This window comes from Bufo bufo, chromosome 1 (assembly GCF_905171765.1).
Source record: "Bufo bufo chromosome 1, aBufBuf1.1, whole genome shotgun sequence".
In the NCBI taxonomy this organism is placed as follows: domain Eukaryota; kingdom Metazoa; phylum Chordata; class Amphibia; order Anura; family Bufonidae; genus Bufo; species Bufo bufo.
In genome coordinates this window covers 118336091-118354465 of record NC_053389.1, presented here as the reverse complement: position 1 = coordinate 118354465, position 18375 = coordinate 118336091, and the positions used below count along the sequence as shown (strand labels likewise).

The following is an 18375-nucleotide window of genomic DNA, read 5'->3' as shown; positions in this document are numbered from 1 at the left end:
ATGCTTAGTATTCAGTATACTGGTGCAGTAGTATAGAGAAGTATTATATGATTATATTGGTGTAGTAGTGATGCTTAGTATTCAGTATACTGGTGCAGTAGTATAGAGAAGTATTATATGATTATATTGGTGTAGTAGTGATGCTTAGTATTAAGTATACTGGTGTAGTAGTATTATATGATTATATTGGTGCAGTAATGTAGTATTATATGATTATATTGGTGTAGTAGTGTAGTATTATATGATTATATTGGTGTAGTAGTGTAGTATTATATGATTATATTGGTGTAATAGTGATGCTTAGTATTCAGTATACTGGTGCAGTAGTATAGAGAAGTATGATATGATGATATTGGTGAAGCAGTGTAGCGTAGTATTTGATGAGTATACTGCTGGAGTAGTACTATATGTGTATTATAGTGGAGGCTCAGCATCAGGAGCCGCAGTATTCTGCAGCGAGCAGGAGACCACTGTCATGAGGCGCAGGCTCCAGTGACTGCTCGCTCCTCTGCCTTCAGCATCCTCCTCCTCTCCGTCTCTCTGGACCAGTCCCCGCCCCTCCCTCTCTCGCCTCCAATCAGGGGCAGCATTACATGGGGGAGCGGTCACATGACCAGTGCCGGCTGCATCTTCTCATGTGAGGGGGACAGGTGGCAGCTGCTGCAGCCGGGGAAGGGACACGATGGCTGAGGACGAGCTGGCCTCCAGGCTGAACCGGCGCCTGCGGATGGAGGACCCGGCTGAGGCGGAGCGGGAGCCGCCGCACATGAGGGTCTTCAACCCTCACACCGAGTTCAAGGAGTTCAGCAGAAAGCAGATCAAGGACATGGAGGGGATGTTCAGGCGGTGAGTGCCCGGAGTGCTGGGGCAGTGACCCCGGTGCCCATCACCAGTCTCTGATGCAGATGGAGCTTAACTTGTGTCTCCAGTAAGCGCTTGGCGTACGTGCAGTCCTATGCAAAACTACAGGCAGCGCGCGAGGAGTGCTCAGTGACCAACTCAGCTCTGCTACATCTGTGTGTAATGGGCACATACACGCTGGATGGACATTTAGGGTCCAAAGCGACCAATCAGTGCCTTGCTTTCTTCTTTTAAATAGGGCAGGAAATATGAACCGTGGCCCCTGATTGGCTGGTTTATGTGGGGGCCCCATTGGCCCTCTTCACCGCTTCATATTGTTAATGGATGGGTCCTCTAAACACCCCACATGGACACATTTCCCTACTTGTCGCCCTTCATTTTGTGCGTCTACAGCTGTTGTAAGCCAGCCTGTCAGGCATGCTGGGAGTTGTAGTTTTGCAGCAGCTGGAGATCCTTACCTTACTAACCCCACTATTGCATTTGCAGCAATGATTGCCAGCTCTTGTGCCCAGGACGTGATGCTCTCCTCCCACTAGGATAGTAACAGCATTGCCCCCTCACCCCTCCATCCGGTTTGGCTTTACTCCTCTCTCAGCTAATGGGTTAATGGCATTATGGCCGTGCGGGGTGGGGGCTGGGCTGGGAGTAGAAAATGGCTTTTCATTGAGTAATAGTCACAGTGGGGGCACTTGTCATGATGCGGATAATGAGGGCATTAAATCCTTCTTTCCCAGGAAAGGGTTAACCATAATGTGGCTTATTGGGGGAGGGGGGGGGGGTCCGTCCCCGGGAAGTGTCATGTGTCATTATGATGCTGCTCTTCACCTTCCAGCGATGCTCTAGTAAACAGACGGAGTCTCTCCATTAAATGCGAGCCCACGATGCGCTTGTAGTAGGCGCCTGGCAGCCGATCAAATGCATCGCAGCAACAGGTCGTGGAGGAGAGCGGCTGGCCGCCGTGTGTACAGCATCTGACCGCTGCAGGCAGGTGCACCCCCCAGGATGCCGCTTCTTCTCAGGGAGACGTGGGGATGTGTAGTCAGGATATGGGAACAAAGCAGCTGCTGCAGAACCTCATGACAGACACCTCAGCTGCTGCAGAACCTCCTAATACGCACCTCAGTTGCTGCAGAACTTGATACTATACACCTCAGCTGCTGCAGAACCTGATAATGCACACCTCAGCTGCTGAAGAACCTCATCATACACGCTTTAGATACCACAGAACCTGATCATATACACCTACGCTGCTGCAGAACCAGATAATATACGCATCTGTTGCTGCTGGACCTGATAATATATGCTTACGTTGCTGCAGGACCTAATGGTACACACCTCTGCTGCTGCAGAACATCATCATACACACTTCAGATACTGCAGAACCTAATAATATATACTTCTGCTGTAGAACATAAAGTCTCAGCTGCTGCAGACCCTGATAGTATACTCCTCAGCCCGCTGCCACAGAACCTCATCATACACGTTTCTGATATTGCAGAACCTGATGATCTACACCCCCACCGCTGCAGAACCAGATAATACACACACCTCAGCTGCTGCAAAACCTCATCATACACACTTCAGATAGCGCAGAACCTGATAATATACACCTCCGTTGCCGCAGGATCTGATGGCACACGCCTCTCCTACTGCAGGACCTTATAGTACACGCCTCAGCTGCTGCAGAACATCATAATACACATCTCGGTTGCTGCAAAACCTCATTATACACGCTTCAGATACTGCAGAACCTGATAATATACACCTCTGCTGCCGCCGGACCTGGTGTTACACGCCTCCGCTGACGCAGGACCTGATGTTGCACGCCTCCGCTGACGCAGGACCTGATGTTGCACGCCTCCGCTGACGCAGGACCTTGTGTTGCACGCCTCCGCTGACGCAGGACCTGATGTTGCACGCCTCCGCTGACGCAGGACCTGATGTTGCACGCCTCCGCTGACGCAGGACCTGATGTTGCACGCCTCCGCTGACGCAGGACCTGATGTTTCACGCCTCCGCTGCCGCCAGACCTGGTGTTGCACGCCTCCGCTGCCGCCAGACCTGGTGTTGCACGCCTCCGCTGACGCAGGACCTGGTGTTGCACGCCTCCGCTGACGCAGGACCTGATGTTGCACGCCTCCGCTGACGCAGGACCTGATGTTGCACGCCTCCGCTGACGCAGGACCTGATGTTGCACGCCTCCGCTGACGCAGGACCTGATGTTGCACGCCTCCGCTGACGCAGGACCTGATGTTGCACGCCTCCGCTGACGCAGGACCTAATGTTGCACGCCTCCGCTGACGCAGGACCTGATGTTGCACGCCTCCGCTGACGCAGGACCTGATGTTGCACGCCTCCGCTGACGCAGGACCTGTTGTTGCACGCCTCCGCTGACGCAGGACCTGATGTTGCACTCCTCCGCTGACGCAGGACCTGGTGTTGCACGCCTCCGCTGACGCAGGACCTGATGTTGCACGCCTCCGCTGACGCAGGACCTGATGTTGCACGCCTCCGCTGACGCAGGACCTGATGTTGCACGCCTCCGCTGACGCAGGACCTGATGTTGCACGCCTCCGCTGACGCAGGACCTGATGTTGCACGCCTCCGCTGACGCAGGACCTGATGTTGCACGCCTCCGCTGACGCAGGACCTGATGTTGCACGCCTCCGCTGACGCAGGACCTGATGTTGCACGCCTCCGCCACTGCAGAACACCATAATACACATGCCACCTGCTGCAAAACCTCATCATACACGCTTCAGATACCACAGAACCTGGTAATATACACTTTCGCTGCTGCAGGACCTGATAATATATACGCCTCCACAGCTGCAGTCGCTCATAAGGGTGCTTTCACACATAGGTTTTTGGTGGTATTTTTTCTTCCATTTGTGTTTTATTTTTAATTTTTTGCAGCTTTTTTTGTTGGGTAAAACACCAGCTCCAGATGTTAGCTAAGTGAAATACGAAACTCGGAACACAAACATTTTTTTGAGATTATTTGTTTTGTCATTTTTGCTTTTTTTCATTAGCATGCTGGCCTTTTTGGTGTTTTTTTTTTTTTTTTCAGGCATTTTGACATATCCTTCTTCTCCACTATGAAGTAAACACTTGTGGTAAGACACTGTGCGTGGGACAAATGCCCGAAAAAGAAAGTCATAAAAACCCTCACATGTAGCTTAAAAAAAACAACGTATGTGGTTATTCTATTTTACAGAAACATTTTGTGAGTAGGGCACCTCAGAACCTCATAATATACCTATATATTCCAATCAGTGAGTGATGAACAGGTAGCTCCCCCCTACTCCTAATAAAGAGGTTCTGCAGTAGCTATTTATTATAAGAACCAGTGTTGCCGCCATCCCTACTGAAAATATAAAGAATATCAAAAAGGTCCCAAAAGTCTGAGACCCACCCCCCATGTCTGCAGCAGAGAAGTCACTTGTGTCATCTGGAACAATTATCCTGAACATGATGATTATGGGTCTTGAGCAGCACAGTCAAAAATAGAAAAATTGGATGAGCCGAGTGTTGGGGGAGAGCAAATAGCAGAAAAATACGCGATCATTCATCTTTTTTTTTTTTATTTCTTTAAGGCACTGCAATGGATTTCTATTCTGCTAGGAACAGCCTTGTCTCCTAGCAGCAGCACCCGATGGGCATGACTTACTACAGGGGCTTTTCCTACTGCCAGCTATGAATTAGGGAAATCATTATAGCGGCGTGCAGCAGTGCCCATGTACAGACCACCGCATCCCATACTGTTTGCGTTGTAGATGCCTTCTCTACACAGAGGAGATTGTCAGCTTCCCATTGCACAGTGTTCACATGAGACATTTTGGCCGCAGATTTCGCACTGAAAATGGAACATGGATGGACCTCAATATGACATTTGCCTGTCATATTTTGCTGCAGGTTGGTTGTGGATTTATTGCAGATTTCCCCCATTGAGTTTCAAGGAAAATTCGGAATCTGGAACAAAACCCCAAATCTCCTGCATCTGCACCTTTTAAAGGGGTTATTATCCAATGTGTAAAACATGTCCCCCCCCCCCCCCCAATGCCCGAGCCCCTTATATGGGTTATACTTACCCCGCTCACTGGCTTTTCTGATGATGGGAATGAAGGGGACTCTTGAGTGTGGGTTTTGGGGGCTCATCCCATAAATACAACAGACTCATAAACTAGCTTAGCCTTCCCCCCAGTTTTAGGATTAGGAGGCAGGAGAGTGGAGGAAAAGCAGTGTTAGCGCTGGCCTCATGAATAGCATAAGCAGTTTTGTTTTTTTTTGCTCCCTGTCCCCTGCTATTATTGCCAGTTTGGGTAAATTTGTATAGACAGTAAACTAGTGAATCCTGAATGAGAATTTCTCATCTTGCTAGATACGACGCGGGAAAGGATGGCTTCATAGATCTGATGGAGCTGAAGCGGATGATGGAGAAGCTTGGAGCTCCACAGACCCACCTGGGCCTTAAGGACATGATTAAAGAAGTAGATGAAGATTTTGATGGAAAACTGAGCTTCAGGGAGGTGAGTGAGAGCCTGCGGCGGCAGTGTTCCTGCTGAAATCACACTGATAATCGGCAATTTCTAACGATTTTCCTAATAGCAGCACAACTGGGGTATTACTGCCCCTGTGGACAATCAGAACAGGTGGAACTTTTATTAATTAACTCAAAATAAAGTGATCATTAACCAATAGGCCCCTATAAAGACCTCCCCCAACACACACACCGTGCGACTGTTAAGTAAAAAAAACTAAAATTTGAGGGAGGGAAATAAGTGTACTGCTGTTAGGACTAAGGGAAAACAAATTATCGTTAGAAATTAACGATTCCCTTACGTTCCAACAGCAGCACAACTGGGGACTTGGCAAGAAGAGAACCTAGCAGGGAGGGTCTTCCAGCTGGACTAAATTCAGGACAGACCTGCCAAAGGCGGTGTGTTCTGAACTCCTTAAGTGTCAAGCCTATAATGGCTTACAAATGTAGCGTGGGAACTCCATGAGGCAGCAGCACAGATGTGCTCCAACGGTACTAGGCTCCTCTCAGCCGCAGAGGCAGCTACCGCTTGGGTAGAATGAGCGTGCACAAAAGCAGGGAGCGCCAATCCCTAAGCGACAAAAGCTACTTTGATGGCTTCTTTGATCTAACGGCTTAATGTCGGTTTAGAAGCTTTAAGACCTCTGTTTCTTCCAGTAAAAAGAATGAAAAAATTCTCGGATCTTCGAAAGTCTTTAGTTCTTTCTAGGTATATTTTCAGACTTCTGGAAACATCTAGGGTCTGAAGGACCTGCTCTTCTTCCGACACTGGTGATGGATAAAAAACAGGTAAAGAAATAACCTGGTTTAAATTGTGGAAAGAGGTACCTTAGGCACAAAGGTAGGAAGAAACCGCAGAACGACTCTATCCGGAAAAAATAAGTATAAGGCTCCACAGCAGCCAAGGCCTGCAATTCTCTGATTCTCTTTGCTGAAGTAATGGCAAGCAAAAAACAGGTCTTCCAAGACAAGAACTTTCAATCCACGCTCTGAAGATACTCAAAGGGGGGAGAGCATAACCCCCTGAGCACAACTGACAGATCCCAATGAGGTATAGGGCTCAGGATGCAGTCTTTTGGATCTTTAGGGAACCTTTTGATTAAAGGGTCCTGAGAAAAAGGTTTGCCCAAAACTGCAGACAAAGCTGAGGTATGCACCCTTAAGGTTGAAGGTTTGAGACCCTTGTCTAATCCATCCTGTAGGAACTGAAGAACGGAGGAAATAGGGGGATACAATGGGGGCACCTCATTTAGGGCACACCACTGCCAAAAAGTCCTTCAGATCTTAGAATAGTCTTTGTTGGTAGATACTAGATCTAGAATGGGATAAAGTCATCAGGACCCTTGCAGACAACCCTCTAGACTCTAGAAGGGGGCGATCAAACTCCAGGCTGTCAGGTTGAGACTCTTCGAGTCTAGGCAGCACCAGATGTGCTAGGACCTGCCAGATGTGCTAGGTCCTGCCTCAGGGGAAGCTTCCAATATTGTCCCTGGCTCATCTGCATGAGCTGGGTGAACCAAGACCTCTTCGGCCAGAAAGGTATTATGGCGATCACTGAGGTCTTGCCTGAGTTTCATCAATACTGTTGGTATCATGGAAACTGGAGGGAATATATAGGCCAGCCTGAACCTCCACAGAATGGACAGAGCATCCACCGCCCAAGGATTGTCCTCCCTGTATAGGGAGCAGAATCTGCCCACTTTGGCCTTGAACTTTGTCGCCATAAGATCGATCTCTGGCATTTCCCACCGTTGCGTAATCTGATGGAAGACTTCTTGGCTTAGGGACCACTCGCCTGGCACCGGAAGATTTCGACTTAGGCGATCCGCCACCACATTGAGAGTTCCTCTGAAGTGAACTGTGGCCAGGTGGGTAAGGTTCTTTTCTGCCCAAGACAGGATCCATCCCACTTCCTGGAGGGGACGTTGAGATCTCGTTCCTCCCTGTCTTTTTATGTAGAATACTGTCGTCATATTGTCCGAGCAAACTCTCACTGCCTTGCCCTGGACTTGAGGCGCGAAGTGTAGGAGCATCAACCTGACCACTCTTAATTCTCTTAAGTTTCATAACATTTGGAGAGTCCAAGTACCCTGTGCTGGAACTTCTTCCAGATGGGCTCCCCAACCTAGAAGGGATGCATCTTTGGTCAACATGATCCTTGATTTCCTGGGTGAAATCAAGGACCTCCCATCTTTCAGCTGCTTCCACCACCTGAGGGAGCGGCATACCCGAGGAGACAGGGAGCATTTCTTGTCTAACCTAGTTGGGTTGCAGTTCCACAGGCCCAACACTTCTGACTGAAGAGGGTGCAAGTGTGCGAGGGCCCAAGGGACTGCCTCTACAGTTGTTGACATGTGGCCCAACATCTTCATTAAGTTTCTGATGGAAACCACACAGGGAACCATTAGAAACTCTGCGGCTCTGATTACTTTCTGGCGTCTCTCCGGAGTGAGGGAGAGAGTCATCCGGGAGGAGTCTATTATGAACCCCAAGAATCTTCTTGATGTTGCCAGTAGAATTTCGGATTTCTCCCAATTTATCATCCAGCCTAAATGCTGGAGAAAAGTAAGAGCCTGATGAAGATGGTTCTGCAACACATCTAGAGATGCGGCTTTTAGTAGTCAGTCGTCTAGGTAAGGAATAATCTCTAAACCCTCTAGCCTCAAGGCTGCCACTATAGCAACCACAACCTTTGTGAAGGTGTGGGGGGCAGAAGAGATTCTAAAGGGCAGGACAGCAAACTGAAAATGTCTGACAGTGCCCCTGAGAGGGACAGCAATCCGTAGGTATCATCTGTGATCTGGATGAACGGGTACATGAAGATATGCATCTTTTAGGTCTATGGTGACCATGAGGTCCCCTGGTTGCAGAGCTTCTATGACTGAGCGAATGGTCTCCATCCTGAACCGCTTTGGGATTATAAAACGGTTTAGATGACGGAGGTCTATTATCATTCGCCAGCTCCCGTCCGGCTTGGTTACAAGAAACATTGGGGAATACACTCCGGCCCCCCTCTCTGCAGAGGGCACTTCCTCCAACACTTCCTTTTGTAGGTAAAGAAGGATGGATTGTTCTAAGCATGCCTGTTTTGCAGGAGAGAGGAGTGAGGTCCTCACGAACCTTGAAGGAGGAGGAGCTAAAAAACGTATTCTGTACCCTTCTCTTACAACTTGGAGGAGCCACTGGTCCGAAATCCTGAGTTCCCAATTTTTTTTTTGAAATGGCGGAGACGTCCGCCTACAGGAGTAAGAAAGCCGGGGGGGGGGGGAAAGAGGGTCAAAGGCTCGACTTCTTCTCCCTAGGTAGCGTCAGGTCAGAAACGTGCGTGAACTCAACTGTGTCAGCACAAAGGCAACAGAAAACTCTCAAAACAAGAAGAGACAGCTGAAGGGAAAGCGCTTCTTAATTAGCCGAGAGGGGAGGAGAAAAAAAACCTCCACCCCCTCTGACCTCAGAGCGTCTTGCACCGAGTAAAGTAGCAAAGAAAAATCTTTACAGGAGAGAGTAGAGTAATGTATAAAAAAAACTACTGGTTTTCTGTCCGGAAAATAAGATAATAAGTTTAAGTTTATCACAATACTTCTGGTCGGGAGCTGGACCGGAAGTTCGGCAGTTCACTGATCCCCGTGCCGCCACAAGAGGAAGACGCAGGACTGCGGAGGGCAGGGGCGCAGGCAGGTTAGAAAAAAAACCCTCACTGCAGAACGCCGGTAACCTTGGCCTGTCTGATACCAGGAACGGACGGCCTGCGGCAAAGGGGATCGTAGCCAGAGGACCGCACTCCGGCCCTCGCAGCTGAACTGCAGGAATACAAATAGAGAAATTGGTCTCCAAGAGACCACGCACCTGTCCCTTCTGTCCGCAGGACAGAAAATAAAATCGCACAGTGTGTGTGTTGGGGGAGGTCTTTATAGGGGCCTATTGGTTAATGATCACTTTATTTTGAGTTAATTAATAAAAGTTCCACCTGTCCTGATTGTCCACAGGGGCAGTAATACCCCAGTTGTGCTGCTGTTGGGACGTAAGGGAACCCCCTGTGCAGGAGTCCCGGGAGATGTCAAAGACAAGGCTTCAGGGGACATCACTCCCAGCGCCCGAAGTTATGCTAGAAATCCAGATCCGAACCATATGAAATACGCATGAGGCTTCTCCAGTCATTGATTCCTTCATCACGCCTGTCCCTAGTAAGGTGACTGTGGACACTAAGGAGCCGTGATTGTCTGCAGCATGTATGTGTCTATCTACTGATGGACTAGAGCAGTGGCTCCCAACCTGCGGCTCTCCAGCTGGTGCAAAACTACAACTCCCAGCATGCTCTGCCAGCCGTAGGAAACCTTTGTGGTAATTATTGTAACGATGTGTGTTTCCAAGCAATCATGAGATTGAGGAAGCCTACTGCATACTGTGTATAAATCAAACTAATCAGATTTCAGAAGGCTCCCCCTAGTGGACAAAATGTTGTCACTGAAAGGACCTTGGCTTTCTTATCCATGGTAAGCAAAATGGTGGTGGTCATGTGGTTTACTCACATGACTGCATCGTCTTCTGTGCAGGGACTGGACCAGTTCAGGCGCAGAAGAGAATGTAGCCATGGATGACCGCCACCATTTTGGTTACCATGGGCAGGGCAGCCGTGGCGCTGCACAGTTTACATAGGCAGTAGACATGTGGAGCCTTCTTTACAGAAACATTGGAAATATTCTTAAGTGGCCAAACCCCTTTAACGTGGTGTCTGTGCAGTTTAGGAGCTCTGGATTTAGAAGAAAAAACTCGAACTCCCTATACCAGGGATCAGCAACCTTCGGCACTCCAGCTGTGGTGAAACTACGACTCCCAGCATGCACACTTGCTTAGCTATTTTCAGGACTCCCATAAAAGTGAATGGAGCATGCTGGGAGTCGTAGTTTCAACACATCTGGAGTGCCGAAGGTTGCTGACTGCTGCCCTATACCAAAGCAGAATGCGGAGAGCACATTTCGGCCCCATTGAACATGAATGGGTCTGCACCTGTTCCGCAAAATTGGGGCAGAGCTAAGCAAGGCATGTGAGTGGACGCACGGCTGCTGAGCTCCTCTGCATCATCGGCTATTTCATCCTGAAAGCGGGCAAATAAAGCGATCCAACAGCTCTCAACCTACCTCTGGGCCACTAACGACCTCTCCGGTGCACAGCAGGGCCGAAAAATCGCGGCCATGAAGCTGAAAAAAGACACCAAAAGCGGGGAGAGAGAAATCCAAGATGGCGGAGTGGCAACTCCAGGCCGGCAGGGCCGCATGGTGGAGGTGCAGAGGGAGACAGCGGCAAGGCTGGAAAAGTATGCCAGGATGCTGATGGCTCAGCACACAAGAGGCAAGTGCAATTGCCAGAGGAAGAGCAGGCAGACGATGAAGCTGCAGGGGCGCACATTACTAAATCTAACAGATATTGTGCCCTGCAGGCAGAAGAAGATGATATTGAAACAGGGGTGCAGGACTCTGACTCTGATGAACCAACCCTGAGAGATGTTATGCATGTTATATCAAAGTGCAGCAAATCTCTGAATACCCTCACTGTACAAGTGGGAGCCATAAAAGAGGATGTAACTATAGCGCACCTCAGCTTTGGAAGAACGGGTGGGAACAGTGGAAGATGCCATACCACCCATGAAACGAGATTTTAAAGAATACGCGCGGCGTCTAGACGTTATTGCGGCTAAACAGGATGACCTAGAAAATCGGTCACGCCGCAACAATATCAGATTGGTAGGAGTGCCCGAAAAAACCGAAGGGGCTAATCCTACGGACTTTTTCGAGAGCTGGTTAAAAAGAAAAATTTGGGGAGGTGGCGCTGACATCACTATTTGCAGTAGAAAGAGCCCATAGGGTTCCGACTCGCCCATTACCCTCAGGCGCACCCCCAAGACCAGTATTAATGAAAATACTACACTACAAAGACCGGGACATTCTCCTGAGAAAAGCCAGAGAAATGCCAGATCTTACCATTAAAGGGATTCTGTCACCAGTTTTTTACCCCCCCATTTAAAAATATGTTTATGTTCATGGAGCTCTACCGATTCCTAATGTGGTCTTATAAGCGAAATCTGAAGGCTAATTTTGTCTAAAAAACGTTAAAACTAACCTGTCATTCATCTCACAAAGGTGCCCAAGGGGATGCTCTTGTCTTCCAGATGCCGCCCGCACCCGCCGCCGTTCGTGCCCAGCTCCTCCTTTGCTGTCATCAGCGCTGCCTCAGAATCCTTTGCTACGCCTCCGGCTCTCCCTCACTCCCCCCTCCTTCTTCTCTAACATCCCGCGTGCGCACAGGCCTCTGACAGGCTGGCGCCAGTGTTCAGGTCATCGGGAGGTTGAGCGCATGCGCACTTCGCTCTATGAAGCTGAACGGAGAAGTCCGCACGGGCGCATCAGGCACAGGCCTGTGCGCACGCGCGGGATGTTAGAGAAGGAGGGGGGAGTGAGGGAGAGCCGGAGGCGTAGCAAAGGATTCTGAGGCGGCGCTGATGACAGCAAAGGAGGAGCTGGGCACGAACGGCGGCGGGTGCGGGCGGCATCTGGAAGACAAGAGCATCCCCTTGGGCACCTTTGTGAGATGAATGACAGGTTAGTTTTAAAGTTTTTTAGACAAAATTGGTGGGGGGGGCGCACTGCGCCACCAACGTTTTTAATACTGGGACGGGGGTGGGGGGCGCACTGCGCCACCAATGATTAATACTGGGGGGCTTGGGGGGGCGCACTGCGCCACCAATGAAGAGAAATCTCTCATTAATTCATATACAGGAGGCGGGAGCTGGCTGCAGAATCACATAGCCGGCTCCCGACCTCTATGAGTGGTAGCTGTGATCCGCGGCACCTAAGGGGTTGACTACCACAGATCGCAGCTACCGCTCATAGAGGTCGGGAGCCGGCTATGTGATTCTGCAGCCAGCTCCCGCCTCCTGTATATGAATTAATGAGAGACTTATCTTTATTGGTGGAGCGGTGGCCACAGCCCCTCCCCTTCTTTTGTCCTCTCTCCTCTAATTGGCGGCAGCAGCGGCACAGGGGGAGGAGACACTGCTTCCTTCTCCCCTGTGCTGCTGAGTGAACACAGAGAGCGCTGAGAGCAGCGCGTACTGTGTTCCCAATACGTTATCGGCAAAATAGATGCCGATACCGATAACTGTCAAAATCCTTAATATCGGCACTGTTTCCATGCTACCTATTCTACATATGCGAGAGGAGTGAGCGTCCTCATCCACAGGAATATACCATTTGAGTGCCTATCCCAAAAAATAGATGCAGAAGGGAGATTTATATGTTTACATTGTACCATATTCAATACGTTATAATAGGTATATATGTGCCACCTCTGTACTCCCCTAATGTGCTTAGAACTGTCCTGGGTTTTGTAACGTACCTACCAGAGGTTCCAGTTTTATTATTGGGAGATTTCAATACTGTAATACATGGTGATATGGACAGGATGAGTGTGAGTTCACAATCCACTGGGGGAGGAGTCCCTCCATTTGGTAAATTAATCCAAGAGGTGGAGTATCTACCACGCAGGATCTCGGATCATTCTCCAGTATTGGCCACGGCTGACTTTCTGCCTTTCCAACAAAAGGGCAATAAGATATGGAAATTCAACCCATACTGGTTGCATATACCTCCAGATATTGGTGGAATTGGGGAGAAATTCAAAGAATTTTTTATACTTAATAATTCATCAGCCCCCAAATTGATAGTATGGGATACGATGAAAGCTTTCTTAAGAGGGTTATTGATAGCTGACATAAAAAAAAAAAAAAAAAAAAAAAAAAATGTTTACCGTACATAAATTAATAGCAGAGGTAGAAGCAACAGAAGCGGAGTACATTGTCTCTCCGGATGTGACAATGGAAAAGAGATGGCGGGAGGCACAGCAAAAACTGAATGACAATCTATTACTAACTGCACAAAATAAAAGTTTTTTTTCAGAAACAATCCTACTATGAAGAAGGAGAAAAGGCAGGCAGATTGTTAGCAATAATCTCTAAAGCCCAACAAACAACATACATAGCAGCCCTTAGAGATAGGGAGGGGAACACGCATCTCCAGAGCATATACTCAGAATCAGGCACTCATTTTACTCTTCTTTATATGAGGTCAAGATGTGTGCATCAGATGAGGATTTACAGGGGTTCCTACACCCGCTACATTTGAATACCCTCTCAGAAGAACAAAGGAGCATGCTTGATGGGCCTATAACAATAAAAGAAATGGAATTAGCCCTAAGTGATATGTCCAATAATAAAGCCCCAGGCAAAGATGGGATACCGGTAGAAATATATAAATCTTATGCTTCAATACTTCTGCCTCAGTTGTTGGAGGTGTGTGAGGAAGCTAAGGATTCAGGCAGATTACCACCATCCATGAATGAGGCCATAATTATATTGCTACCAAAACCAGGTAAAGACATTTTAGAAGCAGACTCTTATAGACCTATATCTTTGCTTCCAGTAGACGTGAAGATATTGGCAAAAGTACTGACGAATCGTCTAAATACGGTAATAACGTCTCTCATACATACTGACCAAGCTGGCTTTATGCCAAATATGTCCACAGCTGTGAATATTAGGCGCCTGTATTTAAATATCCAAGTGCGCCAGGTCCACACCTCGAATGCGGCGGTCGCATCTCTTGATGCGGCCAAAGCATTTGACAGTGTGGAATGGCGGTACCTGTGGTCTGTACTCCAGAAAATGGGCTTTGGCCCTGAGTTCATAAAGTGGATACAATTATTATACGCTAGTCCCAGAGCGTCAGTTAGAGTAAATGGCAACCTCTCAGACCCATTCCACATTTATAGGGGGACTAGGCAGGGGTGCCCTTTGTCACCACTATTATTTGTGGTGGCAATAGAGCCACTAGCTGAAGCCCTGAGAATCGCGGGCCTAGTAAAAGGCTTCCAATATGAAAATCTTACTGAAAAAGTCGCACTGTACGCGGACGACTTACTGTTATTTTTGGAGGATTGGGATATATCCTATCCGGAGGCTATTAAGGTTATAAATGATTTTGGCCAACTATCTGGTTTAACAATAAATTGGTCGAAATCCGTCATAATGCCCTTGTCTAACAAAGAGAATTTGACTCCGCTAGTGACACCAGACCTCAAAGTCGTTACATCTTTTAAATACTTAGGGGTGAAAATATCTGCTGACACACGAGAATTTGGAGATCTAAACCTGGTACCTTTACTTAAAAGGTTCAGAAGTAAAATGCAAGCGTGGACTAAGCTGCCTCTTACGCTGATCGGTAGAGCCAACCTTATTAAAATGATTCTCATGCCCCAGTTGTTGTATCTTATTCACAATGCTCCAACATGGATCGCACTCCGGTTCTTCTACAAGGTCAATGCGATCTTTAGAGATCTCATATGGAAACAAGGTGTCCCACGCATTAAATTAACTACACTACAGAGACCCAAAACACATGGGGGATTAGCTCTACCAGACCCATGGGTTTATTATGTTGCGGCCCAACTACAACATATCAGGGGTTGGGGAGACAGTGAAAACCTAAACAAGACGGGGAGGATTGTGAAACACCTTATAGGAAAACAATGTCTGCTCTCAGCCTTAGAGGATGGTACTTTCTATAATAGAGGCACGCAATACCAGATATTAGGAGTGATACACAAAGTATGGTGGAAAGCCAGGTCTATGGCTAAAATAAATGGATATACAACATATACACCAATATGGCCAAACTATATGTATAAAGAAATAGGTAAAGTATCAGAAACGAAGATGTGGGAGCGGTACGGTCTTAATAGGATGGCTCATTTATTTTCTAACAATACCTTAAAGGAATTTTCACAACTACAACAGGAATTTAATATACCACATAGATTCTTTTATCTTTATTTACAGCTCAGACATGCAATACAATCACAAGAAAAACAAGAAAGTATTGTTCAGGCACCAAAACATAGTATTATAGACCTCACCACAACACAGGGGAGCACAAATGGAGTGATAGCTCTCCACTATAAAACTCTGATGGAAATGCAAATAAAAATAGGCCATTAGGATTGTATGGGAAATGGAAGTCTGATATGGAGATCTGACTGAGGACTTATGGGAGGAAGTAATGCAGAACTTTCAAACAATAGCAGTGAGCGAAGCACAGCGGGTATCACAATTGTACTTGATGCACCGGGTATACAGAACGCCGGTTCTGTTAAAAAAGATGGGATACAGAATTGATGACTGTTGCCCAAGATGTAATCGGCACAATGCAGACCTAATTCATCTAATGTGGAATTGTCCAAAACTTAGGAGATACTGGATAGAAATTGTGAAATTGATAAATACTGTGTTTCAAACAAATATAGAAGTTACACCACTAACATGTGTTTTAGGATGTGTTAAAGTACAGCCAGGAATGGGGGAAAAAAACCCTGGCCATTATGCGTATTTTATACCAAGCTAGGAAAAGTATTGCACAACACTGGATTGACCCACAGCCGCCAACACTGCAAGAGCTAGTAAATAGGGTACATACCTTGATAAGGTTAGAAAGATATGTCTATCAGAAGAGAGGATCGGTCAAAAATTTGAGATAATATGGTTCTCGTGGTTAAGTTATTACAACATTATTTAAAAGTATAGTGGTTAAAGTGGGCCAATAATATTGTGATCTAGATCAATCAATGCTTGCTGGGAAGTATGGATGTTAGCTACATGACTGATGAGTGAAGTGTGATTCTGAGGTCTGTTAATGACGAAGTGAAGACTCGTGGTCACATGAGACATGCAGAAGAGGGCATGTACCTGATGTATAGTACTTAGAGTTGAGCGAACACCTGGATGTTCGGGTTCGAGAAGTTCGGCCGAACTTCCCGGAAATGTTCGGGTTCGGGATCCGAACCCGATCCGAACTTCATCCCGAACCCCATTGAAGTCAATGGGGACCCGAACTTTTGGGCAATAAAAAGGCTGTAGAACAGCCCAGGAAAGAGCTAGAGGGCTGCAAAAGGCAGCAACATGTAGGTAAATCCCCTGCAAACAAATGTGGATAGGGAAATGAATTAAAATTAAAATAAAAAAAATAAAAATGAACCAATATCAATTGGACAGAGGTCCCATAGCAGAGAATCTGGCTTCACGTCAGCAGAGAATCAGTCTCTTCATGCCATAGCAAAGAATCTGGCTTCATGTCAGCAGAGAATCAGTCTCTTCATGCCATAGCAGAGAATCTGGCTTCATGTCAGCGCAGAATCAGTCTTCATGTCATAGCAGAGAATCAGGCTTCACGTCACCCACCACTGGAACAGGCCACTGTCACACATTTAGGCCCCGGCACCCAGGCAGAGGAGAGAGGTCCCGTAACAGAGAATCTGGCCTTATGTCAGCGCAGAATCTGTCTTCATGTCATAGCAGAGAATCAGGCTTCACGTCACCCACCACTGGAACAGGCCACTGTCACACATTTAGGCCCCGGCACCCAGACAGAGGAGAGCGGTCCCGTAACAGAGAATCTGGCCTTATGTCAGCGCAGAATCTGTATTCATGTCATAGCAGAGAATCAGGCTTCACGTCACCCACCACTGGAACAGGCCACTGTCACACATTTAGGCCCAGGCACCCAGGCAGAGGAGAGAGGTCCCGTAACAGAGAATCTGGCCTTATGTCAGCGCAGAATCTGTATTCATGTCATAGCAGAGAATCAGGCTTCACGTCACCCACCACTGGAACAGGCCACTGTCACACATTTAGGCCCAGGCACCCAGGCAGAGGAGAGAGGTCCCGTAACAGAGAATCTGGCCTTATGTCAGCGCAGAATCTGTATTCATGTCATAGCAGAGAATCAGGCTTCACGTCACCCACCACTGGAACAGGCCACTGTCACATATTTAGGCCCAGGCAGAGGAGAGAGGTCGCGTAACAGAGAATCTGGCTTCATGTCAGCACAGAATAAGTCTTCATGTCATAGGAGGGAATCAGGCTTCACGTCACCCACCACTGGAACAGGCCACTGTCACACATTTAGGCCCCGGCACCCAGACAGAGGAGAGGTTCATTCAACTTTGGGTTGCCCCGCAATATAATGGTAAAATGAAATTAAAAATAGTATTGAATGAGGAAGTGCCCTGGAGTAGAATAATATATTGTTAAGGGGAGGTAGTTAATATCTAATCTGCACAAGGGATGGACAGGTCCTGTGGGATCCATGCCTGGTTCATTTTTATGAACGTCAGCTTGTCCACATTGGCTGTAGACAGGCGGCTGCGTTTGTCTGTAATGACGCCCCCTGCCGTGCTGAATACACGTTCAGACAAAACGCTGGCCGCCGGGCAGGCCAGCACCTCCAAGGCATAAAAGGCTAGCTCTGGCCACGTGGACAATTTGGAGACCCAGAAGTTGAATGGGGCCGAACCATCAGTCAGTACGTGGAGGGGTGTGCACAGGTACTGTTCCACCATGTTAGTGAAATGTTGCCTCCTGCTAACACGTTCCGTATCAGGTGGTGGTGCACTTAGCTGTGGCGTGGTGCCAAAACTTTTCCACATCTCTGCCATGCTAACCCTGCCCTCAGAGGAGCTGGCCGTGACACAGCTGCGTTGGCGACCTCTTGCTCCTCCTCTGCCTTCGCCTTGGGCTTCCACTGGTTCCCCTGTGACATTTGGGAATGCTCTCAGTAGCGCGTCTACCAACGTGCGCTTGTACTCGCGCATCTTCCTATCACGCTCCAGTGTAGGAAGTAAGGTAGGCACATTGTCTTTGTACCGGGGATCCAGCAGGGTGGCAACCCAGTATTCCGCACACGTTAAAATGTGGGCAACTCTGCTGTCGTTGCGCAGGCACTGCAGCATGTAGTCGCTCATGTGTGCCAGGCTGCCCAGAGGTAAGGACAAGCTGTCCTCTGTGGGAGGCGTATCGTCATCGTCCTGTGTTTCCCCCCAGCCACGCACCAGTGATGGGCCCGAGCTGCTTTGGGTGCCACCCCGCTGTG

At 48.1% G+C, this 18375-nt stretch overlaps 1 protein-coding gene across 1 annotated transcript in view; it reads left to right on the top strand.

Moving 5' to 3' along the window:
• The first annotated feature begins 669 nt into the window (after positions 1 to 669).
• Positions 670 to 18375, top strand: part of EFHD2 (EF-hand domain family member D2) — a 46863-nt gene continuing 29157 nt past the window's right edge. The window contains exons 1-2 of the mRNA XM_040415565.1: positions 670 to 846; positions 5243 to 5390. Of these exons, the coding sequence (XP_040271499.1) occupies positions 683 to 846; positions 5243 to 5390 (312 nt within the window). The 5' untranslated portion in view covers positions 670 to 682. The remainder of the gene's footprint in view (positions 847 to 5242; positions 5391 to 18375) is intronic.